The sequence below is a fragment of the Populus alba genome, chromosome 19 (genome assembly GCF_005239225.2).
Source record: "Populus alba chromosome 19, ASM523922v2, whole genome shotgun sequence".
Lineage (NCBI taxonomy): Eukaryota > Viridiplantae > Streptophyta > Magnoliopsida > Malpighiales > Salicaceae > Populus > Populus alba.
This window is the reverse complement of record NC_133302.1, coordinates 10907776-10924041: the sequence shown is the minus strand read 5'-3', so window position 1 is coordinate 10924041 and position 16266 is coordinate 10907776. Positions and strand designations below refer to the sequence as shown.

At 34.1% G+C, this 16266-nt stretch overlaps 1 protein-coding gene across 2 annotated transcripts; it reads left to right on the top strand.

Annotated features, from left to right (window-relative positions):
* The first annotated feature begins 912 nt into the window (after window positions 1-912).
* On the top strand, window positions 913-16005 carry LOC118027787 (dual specificity protein kinase YAK1 homolog). Of its 2 annotated transcripts, XM_035031276.2 has the most exons (19): window positions 913-1334; window positions 1446-1646; window positions 6591-6790; window positions 7833-7986; window positions 8080-8189; window positions 8346-8415; window positions 8502-8584; window positions 8674-8752; window positions 8838-8878; window positions 8997-9119; window positions 10718-10868; window positions 11071-11185; window positions 11285-11367; window positions 11465-11539; window positions 12095-12169; window positions 12375-13186; window positions 14378-14530; window positions 14933-15219; window positions 15303-16005. In XM_035031276.2, the coding sequence occupies exons 2-19, from the start codon at window positions 1500-1502 to the stop codon at window positions 15371-15373; spliced, it is 2829 nt and encodes a 942-aa protein (XP_034887167.1). In that variant the 5' UTR covers window positions 913-1334; window positions 1446-1499; the 3' UTR covers window positions 15374-16005. The 2 variants fall into 2 exon arrangements, with proteins under 2 accessions (XP_034887167.1, XP_034887169.1); XM_035031278.2 differs by having other exon boundaries at window positions 913-1646; window positions 12423-13186.
* Window positions 16006-16266: the final 261 nt, after the last annotated feature.

The window sequence follows — 16266 nt, the reverse complement described above, 5'->3', positions numbered from 1 at the left end:
ATCTAAAATAAAAAAAGTTCTGTTTTTAAGGATTAAAGTGCTATATAAAGAGCCAGACACTTAGGTCCAATAGAAAAAAGTTATGCCCACTTATCTGGCTCTTTTTTGTTTTTTTTTTTTAACATGAATTAATAAAAACATAATAAATGACATATTATTTGCATTGCAAATATTTAATTAAGATCTCAAGGATTAAAATATGGTTGAAAGTTAGGACTGACTCCTTAAAAATATATTTTAATTTTTTTTTCATATAAAAACATTAAAAAAATACTCTAAGACTTCATTAAACTTATTTAATCTTAAAATACTTGTTAATTAGTTAAAATATTCAAATTTAAATTGACTAAAAAATTTCTTAAATTATAATTTATTTATTTTACAAGATGTCTCATCTCACTAAAATAAATTTATTGATACTAAAATTAGTATTTTTTTGTTTTTTGTGATCAGAATGTTATTAATCGATCACTTTTCTTTTATGTCTCTTTATTTTTTGTGATTTTTTTTTTAATAATTTGAAATTTAAGAGCTAAAATGTAAAATAATTAAAATTTAGGATTTAAATGTAAAAGAATAAAACTATATATATATATATATAAAGACTTTGTGGATGGAAATAAAGTTTTTCTTAAGATAATGTAAAATCCTTAGATGTTTTTTTTTTTAATTTTTTTAATTATACTATATATTAAAATATTATTTTATTAAATTTTTTCTCAATTTATTTTTATTTTTAAAAAGGGTCCATTGAAAATTTTGGCAATAAAGATGAAAGTAAATACAATTTATTTTTATTTATGCTTGCGGTCGTTTGACTCCTTAAAACAAACAAAAATCTTTTTCTTAGAACAGAAAAAAGGAAAGCTCTCGTCATCTTTTGCAACAAAACCATTTTTGCTATTACACTGTAAAAACAAACAAACGAACAAGGAATCTCTCTCTCTCTCTCTCTCTCTCTCTCTCTCTCTATCTCTCTATCTATACTCCCTCTATCAGCCCAATCCTGTCTCCATTCATCCATTAATCTCTTTAGTTCTTATTATTACATAATTAAAAATATATATATAAAACACTAACTTATCTTCTTCATATTTAGTTTTGCCTCCTTTTCGTATTTTACACTATTTCTCTTTGTTTTTTCTTTTCTTTTTTCAATCTTTGCATGGTTTTCTTCTACATATTTATTAAGAATCCATAGTGATAATATCAATAATCTCTAGAAATCTTTTTCGTGAATTCTTGATCTCTTCAATGGATCAAGTAACGACGCAATCTTTTGATTCTTGACTCTCTTTTGAGTGAATGAGAGATAATGGGATTAGAATCGTCTGGTAGTTTCTTGAACTTCTCAAACGAACCTCAATTTGATTCTCAAATTTGATGGTTTGATTGCTGATCATCAATCTAATTCTGGGTTCTTTTTGTTTCGTTCTGGTATGAAGAAATTGGGTATAGAAGTTTGATTACTGGGAGTTTTAGGTATTGTTGTGGAGTCAATGGATGGGGTCAGTCCGAATGAGGCCCAGGAATTGGATGGGCCATCGGTTCCGTGGCGGCCGAGGCAGCTGGCATTTGGACAATACAGGCAGGAGAGTGAACCTGCCAACAAGGGACAAACTTTGCGTGTTGTCGTAAGAAGTCCTGTAAGTCTTCTATTCGTTTGCTTTTGTCTTTCTGGTTTGTGTTGATGATTGGATTCATTTTGTTGTTGTTTTATGTGGGTTTTAGCTTGCATGTTGAATTATGAGCATTTTGGGTTTGATGGAAGTAAAAAATTTAGGTTTTGTATAGAGTGAGTGATAGGTCGGTACACTAGTGTACATGTATTAAATTGAGATGTATCTAACTGCCTTCTTTTTTGCATTTGAAATTATAAAATAAAAACAGAATCTTGTGAAGGTGTGATGGCAGCTGTGCATGGAATCTGTTTGTGTTGTCCATGAGATTATTAATTAAAAGGCAGATGTTTGTTTTTCTAATTTATGGAAAAAATGAATAAGAAAGAAAGCTCTATATAGAATTACAAGAATATCTTCCTTACAATGCTTATGGTTGAAAGGGTGTAGGCTTTTAGGGGTCGTGATATGATATGATATTCCTGAAAAACCTAAAAAATTATTCTGATTTCCGTATTAGTATTCTCCATTCAAAGAATAACATAATAATATAATCTCCAAAGAAGAGTTATGATAAAGACAATGTTCTTGACCTGAAACTGCTAAAGCTTGCGAGTTGCAAGCCTCTTTGGATTAATGATGGAAAGTGTATGCTAGGGATTGATGGTTACAATGTAGATGTTAGAGCTTAGAAGATCCTTATCCTGCCTTTTGAGGGGAATCCTTTCTATTGACTTTGTCTAGGACACGTATTGTTGAAGCATTCCTTTGTGAAATTTGCTAGTGTTACCAAATTGGAGTATCCCTTGCAACCCTTTTAATTTTAACCATGTAAAACTGTATGATCATGTCAATATTTCTCTGTTCTTAGCTCTTGTGATGACAGGGAGACTCTGATCCACCCTTATTTTTTTTAGAAAGAATGCGGAAGATTGACCGTGATGATTAAAGATGGAGCCAAGGGTTATGCCTTTGAGTTATTATATTGGAATTCTTGGAGCTTCTAGTTTACATGCCTCATATCTGCTAATATTTCTATGATACTGATGTTGAGCAACTTAGATTTCCACGCTTCATTACCTAGTCAATTTTAAGTTGTATTTAGGGAAATAAAAGAGAGGTGAAAATACTGATTTATTATTACAAGGATTGCTATGCATGCTCCTTTAAAGTGGCTTATTTGGGTTAAAACATTCGATAACTGACCACTTACAATTTTCTACAAATGTCAAGAAGCACTATCCTGCACTCCTAATTGGTTTAGTGCAAAAGCCATACACGAAGTGGATTTATTAGGAAAATTCAATCTCTTCCCATTGACTTTGTTTGTCATCCCATGATTTCCTTTGTGCTCATCAACTACTTGCAAGTTTTTCTTAGAGAGTTTTTTTCTGTGTTTGGCCTAAAAGTATGAGTGGATTGCAAAAATTTAATTCTGAAAAATATGTGATGGCAGGAAACTGTACTGAACACCTGGTGGTGTACTAATTGCTCTTTGATGGACATTGTTTATTGTGCCTTTTCAATTAGATGTCTAAATATAGAGAATTAGTCTTTTGCAGATGTGTATACGAGTCATCTTGCTCTCTTAAAAGTAAAAATAAATAAATAAATCTGTGAATGTAGACACCAAAAGGGTAGTGTTACCACCATTTGGTTAATTAGAAAAGGATGGGAATACAAGCTATTACCGTGCTCCTGAAAAATTATTAAATGAAGTCTAAGAAATGAGACTCCCTGTAGGCTAGTGATGTAGTCTTAACCCAAAAAGTAAAAAAGAAAAGAAAAGAGCATCCACCGAGAGGAGCAAGATTCTTCTACCTTGAATGCTTTGTTCTTTCATTACATATGGAAAAGACTAAAGATTCTTAGTGCTTTATAGTCTCAAATAATAGTGAAATCCTCTCCCAAAATTTTAACTCCTTGTCCTGCACTAATTATGACCAAGACAAATCCACAACTTCATTCTTGTTATGAACTCCTTGTCCACGCAAGTAAATGATTGATTAGATTCAGCAACTGTTTTGAACAAAAAAACATTAACTGAAACTTCTGTCATTTGAAGATTATCCATAGTTAAAATCATACCCCAAGCTGCCTCCCTATGCAAAAGAAGAAAGCTAGGAGGGTGTAGCTCTCTCTTGGAGTCCCTTCCACTTTACACCTATGCTTTCATGAGCCTTGATAAGAGATTTATTGGGAACACTATTTTCTTATTAGGTTATTGATTAGTGGCGTCATCATTCCCAAATTCAGAGTTCAACTCTCTCACTATCCAATCTATCAACATCGAAACTGAAAAGCATTTTATCTAGGAAAAACTAAATGAGAGTACATCGGTATTCCCTCTGTAAAGTTAAAAAGAAAAATAGCTAACAAAGAAAAATAGCTAACATATTTACCAAGGGACGTAGTAGTAAAAGCTTTCATTTTGTAGATTGCTTGCAAGGTAGGTATGGGAATAGATTGCTTACATAGCGATGCTTAAGGGCTTTGGGGGAACCTTTAGTGTTTATCAGTTTGAGTGTGTTTAGTTGCTCCTTATTTTTAGTTAACTATTTGGTTGCAATGATAGTAGGGAATAGTGTTTGGATAAGGGTATTATGCACTAGATTTTGGCGGTGAGCTTTTCTTTCTGTCTTTGGTTTTTGGGCTTGTACAATCTTTTTAGGCCTGTGTCTCGTGACTTGCTTACTTGCCTACAAGACCTCATTTTCTTCTGTTCTTTTTTCTTCTCTCTTAGTTTTTTTTTTTTTTCATTTTCTTTTTTGCTATTATTTTAACACATTTTTATTTTATTTACTACAATGAATTAAACCTTGGAAAACTAGAAATTGTGTGAATATTGCTTATTTTTGGGATTTTGGAATTTTAAGAAGTTGATTTAAAATAGGAGTTAAAAATGGGATGTGACATCTCTGATGCCTATCTTGCAAGCAATGTATAGAACAAAGGCGTTTAGTATTATGCCCAATTGGTAAAGATATTGGCTATTTTATTTGTTACTCTATAAGGGGAACACATATAGACGCAACGTACAATGAAGATAAAACTAGGATTCTCAAGCCCTAAGGTTATAGACCAAATTGTAGAGAAATTTAGAGAAAATCCTCTGGTACTTTTTTTTTTTTTTTTTAATTTGAATAATAATCCTTTTCTTCATAAAATAAATTAGACATCCTTGTTTGTATTTGTACTAAAATCCTTTATAGAAAAGGATTTCAATTAAAACTTTCATAACTAATAGAATCCATTGAGCATTAGGATTTCTAAATAGTAAAATATTAATTAAATTAAATGTCCTAAACTAATTAGGAAACAAATAATTAAAATCCAAAATTAACTTGGATAATAATTAAAACAAGAAAATTGTAAGTTCAGGTTTTATATAAGATGCTTTCGGGTTTCTTTGCGGACTTCTTTTCAGGCTTGGCTTTGTCAATCTGCTCCATAAATTCCTGTGATAATTGTTCTATGTCACATATTGTACCGTTATCTAGTTTTTCCTTGATCAAAAGGCGTATCAATTTCAAAATGTTCTGTTCTATTGGGTTGAATTGAATTGAATTATACACTTGATAGAGCTTTACTATCACAAAACAAAGATAAAAATAGGGCCATCAATTTGATCTCTTATCAATAGCCATGCTTCATAACATGTTTATTTTAGGTATGAGTGTCTGAACAATCTTGACTTTGAAGAAGCTTGAAAATTTGGAGATTTTGGTCTCAAGAGTTCAGAGGAACTGATCCTCCAGCAAAAAAATACGATAAAGTTCTTTTCTGCATCAAAACCATGAGAAGAACTCCTAACATATATCTAAATTCTTATAATCTTCCAAATACTGGTTGCATGAAAATTCCTTAGTTTCTATAGTTATCCACACCTGTGATCCTCTTTATATCCAACACCAATTAACATTGCTGATACTATTTCACTTCACAATGAACTTCAACTATTTACCTAGCAGTAATTTGTTAAAATCTTGATTTAATCCCTAAACTGCTGGTTTCATAAAAATGAAAAAAAAAGAAGCTAAACTGCCCACTTAATCCTATTAAAAGTCTTGTTTCATAACACTCTCCTTGAAGTTTGAGTACCTAACTATGTTATCTCCCTAGAAGCTTGAAAATTATAAGGATTTCGGTCTCAAAAGTTAAGAGGAGCTGACATCAATTATCTTTGCGGATACTATTTTCTTCACAATGAACTCACAACTGTTTATCTAGCAGGACTTTTGTTAAACTCCTTATTTAATCCCCAAAATGCTGGTTTCATACAAATGAAAATAATAATTATAATAATAAAGCACAAAAAAAAAATAATTAATAATCCTGAACTGCTTACTTTGAAAGGGTGTTTGCCACAATCCACTATTAGAAGTTCATGATCAATTCCCTATTTGTCTTTATATGAACCTTCTTTTTGGATCACTTGAAGTCTATGCACAATAGAGCAAGGAAACAACGACATAATTGAAGAAAGAGCACTACTAATAAGAACTGATTTATCTTTTTCCATGTGTGACACTTAAAATATGCAACTCTCTTGTATGGATGCCTACTAAAGGGTACAGTGCCAAATTAAACCAGAGAACTTTAAGAGTAAGCCTCCAAATTTACTACCCTTGGAAAGATAACATATAATAGTGTATTTGGGATCTCATGAACTTGTCTGATATTAGTCAGACATCATATTAGCATCTGAAGTGCCAGTGTGATCTGGTTAAGGACACATTATTTTTGGTTAACATTGGCTATAGGGATGCATGTTATGATGCTACTGCTGTCTTATCTCTCACCTTTTGACTAATGATCTTCTTTCAAGATTCTGTTTGAACTGCCATTTTATTTTCTAGCATGGCTAAGTGAGCATCATCATCATTTTATTAACTAAATTTTGTTTTGAGAAGAGTACTTTGAAATTATTCGAGGCATCTTTGTGCTGACTGTAAGCTTTTAATGGTGCAGTTGGTTGCCAGACTAACCAAAGACATAGTCGAAACGTATCAAACATGCAATCCACAATTCAAATATTCAGAAGAATTAAATCCAAAACGATATTTGACCAGCCCATCGGCTGGAGTCCTCAATGATGGCCGTGATAATGTGAACTCAGATCTTATTCTGACTGTGAACTTTGCTTTGATCAATTTAGACACACAGAGAAGGTTTGGTTATGTCTGTTGTTTTTATTCCTCTGCATTTATTTTTCTGGAACTCATTTTTCTTTTTTGTACTTGATTTTGAAAAGAAAAGGCTATGCATCATGTTTTGAGTGAATTGGTGTTTGATTGAAAATAATGCTCATAAAGTCCCTTGTTGCCTCGAATCCTTGACTAACACACATCTTTTGCTAAATATCCTCTGTTTGACATCTTTGTAAAAATAAACAGCTTTTATTCCATTTCCACTGAGTTGGGATCTTGATTAAACAAATTCTAGTTTCAATTCCAACTAGTTGTTCCAATGAAGCATTCTCTGCAATTATTAGATTCAAAGAGTACAATGTCTGTTCATGTATTTAGCCCCCCCCCCCTCTGTGAATGCCGTGATTATTATTTTTTCAAAATTTGAGGCGATTTTGTGCATCCATATGTGTTTATAACGAAACTGTTTTTTCTTTGAATTTTCACCCAAAAAAAAAGAAGAATTTTCTTTTCTTTTATACCAGCTAGAGGAATCAGAATCAGAATCTTAATAATAAAAATCCTGGCAGTTGAATTAAATTATTTTGATCGAGAGACCTTTCAGAGGACAGAATATCCGAGGTACATTGGACTGTTATATTTTCAGTTTTTTTCTCCCACTACAAAATTACTTCTCTGAATCATTGTGAGCCTTGTGCATTTCATGTTAGATTGACACCCACAATATAATAAGTTTGAGTTAGCAAAATCTAATTCAGAAAAGAAAGAAAGAAGGAAAGAAAGATGCAGTTTGATAGAAATTCTAAAATCTAAATGGATTCTAGACAATCCAAAGAAAGTACCAAATTTAACACATTCATTAAATCCTTAGGTTTATCTTCTTCCAATATGAATGAAATGCTCCAGTCTTTGAAAATATGATAGAATATTTACTTTCACTGTGTGTTTTCTTTCCTTCTTTTGAAGTTCCATTCAGTAAGTGACAAGAACAAAAGCCCACAAATTTTGATTGCATGGTAGTAAATATGATATCCATGACTCGTTGATCACATCATATCTGCAGATACATAGTCAAAGATGTTCTTGGTCATGGGACTTTTGGGCAGGTTGCCAAATGCTGGGTTGCAGAAACTAACAGTTTTGTTGCTCTGAAGATAATAAAAAATCAACCAGCTTACTATCAGCAAGCTCTGGTTGAAGTATCTATCTTGACAACGGTAATTAAAAAGCTCTTCAACTCTTTGTGGCACACCCTTCCTGTGATATCAGTATTGACATTTCTCTGTTTACACAACTGTTTCCTAACCCAGTTAAACAAGAAGTATGATCCTGATGATAAGCATCACATTGTTCGTATTTATGATTACTTTGTATACCAGCGGCACTTATGCATCTGTTTTGAACTTCTTGACACAAATCTGTAAGTTAATGGCTACTTAGTTACATTTAGTGCGCAGTATCATTTGTTGGAAAAGTTGCTTTTTCTCTGACCTACCTTTTCTGTGAATTCTTGGTCATGTGAATTTATTGTTTTATTTCTTTTTAGCAGCATATACTTGACTTTTAAAGTTTTCAGGTATGAGCTTATCAAGATAAATCAATTTAGGGGGTTATCATTGAGCATTGTCCAATTGTTCTCTAAGCAGGTATGGCAACTTTAAAATTGTTGCCATGTTGCATTATATCTGAGTTTATTTTGTTCTTATTTCTTGCTTAATGTGTTCATAAAAAGATTTTACGTGGATTGGCTCTATTAAAAGATGCTGGGATAATCCATTGTGATCTGAAGCCAGAAAACATTCTTCTGTGCACAAGGTAAATTATTATTCACGATTTGTTTTGTTTCAAACCTATATCAAGTTTTATTTCTATTCAAATGAAGTTTTTTCTATCTTGAGAAACAGTGTGAAACCAGCAGAGATTAAAATAATTGACTTTGGATCAGCATGCATGGAAGATCGCACTGTTTACTCCTACATTCAGGTTATCTTTATGTCTAGTCCATGTTTTCATTTTGTTTCTATCAACTTGTAAAGTACTTATGATGACATTTCTGTTTGTTCCACAGAGCCGTTACTATAGATCTCCTGAGGTTCTTCTAGGTTATCAGTATCCTTTTTGATAAATTATAGCTTCATGAATTTTTTTATTATATTTTATCATCTGTATATGCTCATGCTTCATCCTAGAGTCATGGGGTTTTTGCTGGGACCTTAATGCATCCTAGATATTCTACAGCTATTGACATGTGGTCCTTCGGGTGCATAGTTGCAGAACTGTTTCTAGGATTGCCACTTTTTCCTGGTGCTTCAGAATTTGATCTCTTGAGGAGAATGATTGAAATACTCGGGTAAGTCTGGTCTCTATCAGCAATTGGGCCTGAAATATATTTGCAAGTTTATCAAGCATGCTGTTTAAGAATATGGATTTGATGTCCTTTCTGTTTTGTTTGTGTTTTCTTGAGATACAAAACAAACAGCCATTAAACTATAACAACAACATGATTATGATAGGTCCACTGGACAAATAACAGTATATGAGCATAAACAAAAAAAAAAAAAAATCATATTTCTTCATGCTGTAAGGGACCTTTGATTGGTGCAGTGGCACCCTTACAACCAGAAGGGTGCATGTTTGGCTCTTGATAACAGCCACTTCATGCAAATTGAAGGGTAAGCTTCGGACTATCTTTAGGATCTCCTTGTGGGATGAATAATTGGCCGACCTAACTTCGATCAAACTCTCAACTCCTTTTTAGTGGGACCATATGTGGGTTGTTATCAACCTTTTTCATCTTATGTTTTAAGCAGGTACGAGTTGTACTCTTTCCTGTGGGTGCACCAATCTTTTGGTTTTGTGGTTGTTATCAGCATGTGAAATGCTTTGCTGGACCAATCTCTATAGACAATATTGTTTCAGAATGGCCTTTAATGGTATATTTGTTGGACATGATCAGTTGAATTAAGTTTAAGGCTCAGTCAAGAAGTCAGTGCAGTAACTTTTAAAATATAATTAGCTAGCTCTTCAGTGGCACAGACAGAATATAATTACCACAAGGCAAAAATAGAATGGAACTCGTAGAAAAACCCAAGGAAAATTTCTACTATACAGCATAGAGGATTTGGGGGGCCTGAATATCTGCATCTCTATGTACTTCCACTAGGATCATAAAAATGAAACTTGAAATTCCATTAATTTCTCAATGATTCAGCATGTAAGAGGGTCTATGAGAAGGAAAAAAAGGGAAAGGTTTGCTATCAGTTATTTAAGGCTTGTTTTGGACATTTTTTTCATTCTTGAGCCAGCTTATCTGTTTCTTCCAGGGCCTGTGCCTTGGATGGCTGATATATTGGTTTGTTAAGCCCTTTTTATTTTTTAATTTGGCTGCTTCTGCTATTAGTTATTGTTTTAAAGTTTTTAGTGGAACCCTTTCATGTGTCCTTTGAGAGCTCCTTAAATTCATTTATCGGAGTTGAATTTATGATTTGCAATTTGATTAAACCGACCTTTATGAGAGTTTGACATATAGTAACATCTGTAAGTATGATAAACAACTCCTGAGCAAGTTAACTAGTGGGCTCATGCAATTAGTATAGGTCCATTTTTATCATCAACTCAGTCAAAATTGACATGTGCACGGGTACATTATTTCGAAAAAGCATACTTCCACATGTATGTTTTGTACTTGCATTTTTGAAGTTATGACTCATCTTAAACTAATTCATGAAAGATCAAAAGCATGCATTGGGGGGTGGGGTGGGGTGGGCTGGGGGGGTTTGCCTCGTATGTGATTGGGAATTGATCTATTTTGTGTGTGATTTGTTAATGCTTGGAAGAGCACTGGATCTAGCAGGGTGGTATTTTATGCTTCAATTTGTTGTTTATTAATTGTTTTCACTATTGTTTTGAAGAATAGCTTATTGCTGGTTGAAATGATGTATGTTGTAGAGGACAACCCCCTGATTATGTTCTAAAAGAGGCAAAGAATGCAAGAAAGTTCTTCAAGTGCATTGGGAGTGTTCATAATTTAGAGAATGGCGAAGTTTCCTTGGGAGGAAGAAGTGCATACCAAGCATTAAAAGTGGAAGAATATGAATCTGTAAGTGTTCTGTTGTATATTTGGAGGTGGAAAATCAATTAATAGAAGAAAAAGTAAAGAGCTTCATAAGTGAACAGGCTTCTATTTAATTCTTTCCTGAAGTGCTAATATCAAATATCAATGGACAAGGGTTTTTTTCTTCTCTTTTGCTCCCTGCATTTTATTATCTTCCTCATTGTGAAGATTTCATTGTTCTTTCCAGATAGAGCTGAAAAAACCATCGATTGGGAAGGAGTATTTCCATCATATGAACCTTGAGGCAATTGTAACAAACTATCCTTACAGAAAAAATTTGCCTGAGGAAGATATTAAGAAAGGTTATTCTTATATCCCAAGAATCTAGTTATAAGAAATTTGGACAATATGTTGCTATCATTTCTAGAAGCTGCTGATTGTTGTTGTTTACCTCATGACAGAAAGTCAAATTCGATTAGCTTTGATTGATTTCTTGAGGGGACTTGTTGAGTTCGATCCTGCAAAACGATGGTCCCCTTTTCAGGTAATTTAACTTTTTCCTTGTTTTGAGGAATTTCTGTCAAAAATTACTTATAAATTTTTACTTTTAGATAATGGATTTACGACTCATTTATGTGCAGGCGTCAAAACACCCTTTTGTAACTGGGGAACCTTTCATGTGCCCATTCAAGCCTCCTCCAGAGACCCCTCGTATGGTAAGTATGAGCTTATTAAATTGGCTAGCCAAGCTTTAATTCAGGGTCATACTGCAAGATTGTGATCTTCCTTAAAAGAGTATCTTCTAATACAGGGATGGCCGTGCAAAGGAGTTTTCAAAATCTATATTTGATTTCAGCTTATCATTCTTCTGGATTAGTTGTATAACTAATTTACAGCGTCCATTTATTGCCTGGTTTTGCCCCATCCAATCCATATAGTTGGAACATACTTTTACTTAGAGCTCTTTTGTGTTTCTGTTTTATAAATAATTATGAAGTTCAAGAGAACTATCTCCCTGTTTTAAGTAGTTGGTTCCTGTTCACAAACATCTCTCATGTAATGAGCCAGGAAATTACTTTACACAGTAGGAAGAAGAAATATTACTGCATAAAAATGTGTATTTTATTGCCTGCATGTGTGTCCATATTGCCTTAATTGAACATATGTAATTAAAGCATGATATGTTGGACTAATATGTTCTTTTGGAGTTGAGGCACATTTAATGAGTGTTTTTCGTTTAAAATTATACTCGTATCTCTCTATTGTTGTAGCCTGTTGCCCAAAATATTAAGGTAGATCATCACCCAGGTGGAGGGCATTGGTTCGCTGCTGGTCTCTCTCCTAATGTAAGCTCATCTTCCTTTTTGGATTTTCCATTATTTTTAAACTAGTAAGGGTTGAACACATTCCTCCACAACTCCTTCAAGAAACATAAAAAAGAAAGAAAGAAAGAAAGAGGATACCTTACCTCACTGCAAACATGGAAAAAATGGGTAATAGGAAGAGAATTGGAAAAAATTATGACCATCACTTTTGGTATTTTTTATGAAGAATCCTGGAAGGACCAGAGTTTCCTTGCATAATAGCCCTCATTTCCAGGCAGTTCCATATGGTCATGGTGCTAGTTATGGTAGTGTTGGAAGCCATGGTAGCTATAATGATGGTATTTGCCTTGGAAGCAGCTATGGAAGCTATGGAGATGGCAGTAATATGTTTGCATATTATTCACCAGTTGCTCCATCTGGCATGAACATGCATCCACAGGCTGGTCTGTCAATGCTTGGAAATAGTCCAGATGCAAGATGGAGGTTTATTCAATATTCACATGGAAATGGTCTTGGTATGAGTCCATCAGCAGGAAATTTTGCTCCACTGCCCCTTGGAACCAGTCCCTCACAGTTTACTCCACCAAGTTCCTACTGTCAAGCTTCAGCTGGTTCTCCTGGACATTATGGTCCAACTTCCCCTGCAAGAAGCTGCAGTCATGGATCACCTTTAGGAAAAATGGCTGCAGCTACACAGTTCAATAGAAGAAAACGTTGGGGGTATTCTGGAAGTTCTCAATCTCAGGAGTCTACATCTTTGTCAAATTGGCAAGGACAATCAACTGATGGTGCTTGCTCTAACCAAGCTGAGGGAAATCCTCCAGTACCTGGTAGTTCACCCGCACATTGGCAGTCAAACTGGATGCAGCAACAAGGAGGCTGTGGAAGTACAGCATGTCCCTCAGCCATTCAGAGCATTCCAGGCCCGTTGAAGCCTGTTGCTAATATGAAATGCCCTCAAAGTGCAGGGCCTATTCATGATAAGCCCGAGACTAACCTTTCATTGCCAGATCCAGGGGATTGGGATCCTAATTACAGGTAACAAATGACAATTTTTTATATTGTTAATTTGTATCATTTTTTCTTTTAGATTAAATTGATACCTTGCATTTTTCCTTCACTTATATTTGCAAACAAATTTAACTTTGGAAGGAACATATTTTCATTATTTTATAGAACTTAGCATAAAAAAGAGTAGCTGATCCATCCAATGATTATGAATTTTTTTTTTCTTTTTGAAAAGAGAGTTTATTGAGTTAAAATGATAAATAAGAACTTGTATGTGTTGACATGTTCTTAAAATTTCAATCAGTATCATGTGATTTAGCAAGATGTGACTATGATTTCTGCTGTTGGTTTTATGAGATAGTCACACTACATAAGCTGCTAGATGAAAACAAAATTTGTGGTTCTCCCTTTCCTTTTCTTTTAACATAATTACTGTTAGCTAGAAGTCTTCTCATTAAATGGAACCTTGGGGTTTACTTAAGCTGTTAACCTTAGATAGCTAATACTAGCAGTTCACCCTCGGAATTTTTATTAGCCCCATGCAGCAAACCGCCTCGGTTATTCTTTGTTTTTTGTTTTGGCTATTGGTGCCTGTTTGTCTGTGTTTGGATTAGGTCACATATTTGACTTCATCCTGTTCTGATAGGCTTATTCTCATCCACATTTCAGAATTAGACTCGTTTAAGAGTAAGCCAGTGCTGACTTTTTAAGCTGTCTTTTCCTTCATTATGTGATTATATTTGCTTAATTTGAGGTTTGAATGGTATGAAGCTGAAAGCATATTGACTTATTATTAGTTTTCATAATCAGTTATTGACGTTTCAATAAATACCTTGCTTACAATTTGTTTTGACAGTACACTTGGCTTTTGTTGGTGTCTATCACTATAATTGTTGCAAAAAAGATTTTGGGTAAAATCTGCTGTTAAAGAATAAACATTAAAAAAAAGATGAAGAAATAAAACATGTCTAAATTACAATATGCTGATATAAAATTTACATATGAAAAGTAGAAGGTTATTTTGTATTTTGTCAAGTAATAAGCATATTTAAAAAGCATAAAAAATTGTCAGATAGTAGTTGTTTTTGCAAATTTTACATTCATTGGCTGCTTCTCTTTTCTAAATATGGATGGGGTAGCGATTTAAAATAGTATCTACCTGTATTTTATACCATGTGCGTGCTTAATCTTTTAGTATGGCATCTGTTATTCATACTCCAGTGATGAACTTCTTCTGCAAGAGGATGGTTCAGATACGAGTTTCTTAAGCTCTGAGTTTAGCAATAGCATGCATCTTGGTTCTGGTGATCCAATGGTAGGTGTTGGAAGATCCAACCGTGCTTCAAATGCGAGCTCAAGTTCGTTAAACCAAAGGTATGATTTGTGTTGGTAAAAAGCACAAACTTTCTCCCAAATCACATGGCTGCCTGAATTTTATTACCAACTTCAAGTCATGATTACCATTATTATTAGTTAACTATTGTGCAATTGGTGGCACCTAGCATGAATAAAATATGGTGCAAACAAATGGGCAACAAGAACTTTCACGATTCAAGTGAACCAAATTCAAATATCAAAACTGTCAACTGACCGAGTGTTTCTGTGAAACTTCATTGATTAGCATAGATTATGAGAATGTTGACATTGTTGCTTCATGTTTTCTGTCTTATTTTTCATTTTTCTTTTAGTTTTTCGAGGGATTAGTGGGTGTTATTTTTTAATTTTAAATATTTTCTTATTCTTGATTCTTTTGTGGTTGTATTATGATTATGTCAGACAAAAAGGGCCTATTCATGCATTTTCACATGTTGACGTGGGCAGCCCTCCTTCAGCTCATGATTTTCATGCTGGATATGGCCGTTCAATTTCAAAGCCTTCTTATTTTACACCTCATGTCTCACAAAATTCTCCAAGCCGTTTAGGACAGCGGTTCAGTCATGGAAGGCTCGCTGTTCGGGGTAGTGAATGGAATCCTATTAAGGTCCAGCCCCCCTCTTCCAGCTTCAGTTCAGGGGGGCAACGTTCCCCAGGAAGTAGTTCATTGAGCAACAGCATGCCATGGGGTACTTCCTGACTGTTATGCTTAGCTCTTCGCTAGAGCTGCATGAATTGAAATGTATTAACTGTTATTGGAAATGTTTTGTAGGGCGTAGGGCCAATTTCAATAGCATCCCGTCACCATCCCGAGGAAGAAAAGATCTTGGAAGGATTGCCTAGTTCTGTATCACCTAAACTCTCCCTGCGATTGTTTTGTCATGGAGCGTTGGAAGAAAGTTGTGCACAATTGGTCACATGCTTGGTGGGCTGTTGCTTTGAAAACCCTCATCCGAGACATGCTCATTCATTGTGCTTGCATAGAATATAATTCATGATTGTGGTTTTTTCTACTCTGATCATTAGACATGCAATCTTTATTTTTCTTGGTTCCAACAATTCCGTGGCCATGATACACCCCCCTATCTCAGGTTTTCAAATTTACGTATTTTACTTGTGATTGCATTTTATGTATGTGAAGAATTAAACTTATCATTGAAGTTCAACTTCAGCTTCTAGGCAGAATTCAGCTGGGAGTCTGACGTCAAGTGTGATGACTGGAGCATTGCATAGGTCACATAGTTACCTATTTACTGTTCTTGTTCCAAGTGTAAATTGAGTTTCATTTACTTGAATTGTTGTAGGCTGTTGTAATATGAAGTTGGTGGTTTGTCATTTTTTTCTTATCCCACCTCTTGTTTTTTTTTTTTTTTATTAGAGTATTTTATGATTTCCAGCTCACTGGCAGTAAACAGTTTGCCATTGTTGGTGTATATTGGATTTTTAATATAAGATGATGCTCAGGCTTTGTTTTACTTGACCAAAACTCGATGTAATATCTAGGAATTCATTTTCTTTCCCAAAGAGTATGTATTTAAAATAATAAAAAAAAAAAAATTAAGTACAAGTTTCTTATTGGGTTTGTAGTGGCACGGAGAGTAAATTGTTATCTATTGAAAACAGTAGATGGAGGGATGACTGTCATCTATTAGCTTGATCTCTGGTGCTTGTGATGTAATTAGCCCCGCACGGGTGCTCTATGTTTCTTGCGGCACAGCTGCTCTTATATTTTTAGT

What these genes read in the sequence shown, in the direction of transcription:
- LOC118027787 (XM_035031276.2), top strand. Translation starts at nt 1,500, where the DNA reads ATGGATGGGGTCAGTCCGAATGAGGCCCAGGAATTGGATGGGCCATCG. An exon ending in CTGTTTACTCCTACATTCAG is followed by an intron (nt 8,753 to 8,837) that starts GTTATCTTTATG and finishes TTTGTTCCACAG; the next exon opens with AGCCGTTACTATAGATCTCC. An exon ending in TGAGGAAGATATTAAGAAAG is followed by an intron (nt 11,186 to 11,284) that starts GTTATTCTTATA and finishes ACCTCATGACAG; the next exon opens with AAAGTCAAATTCGATTAGCT.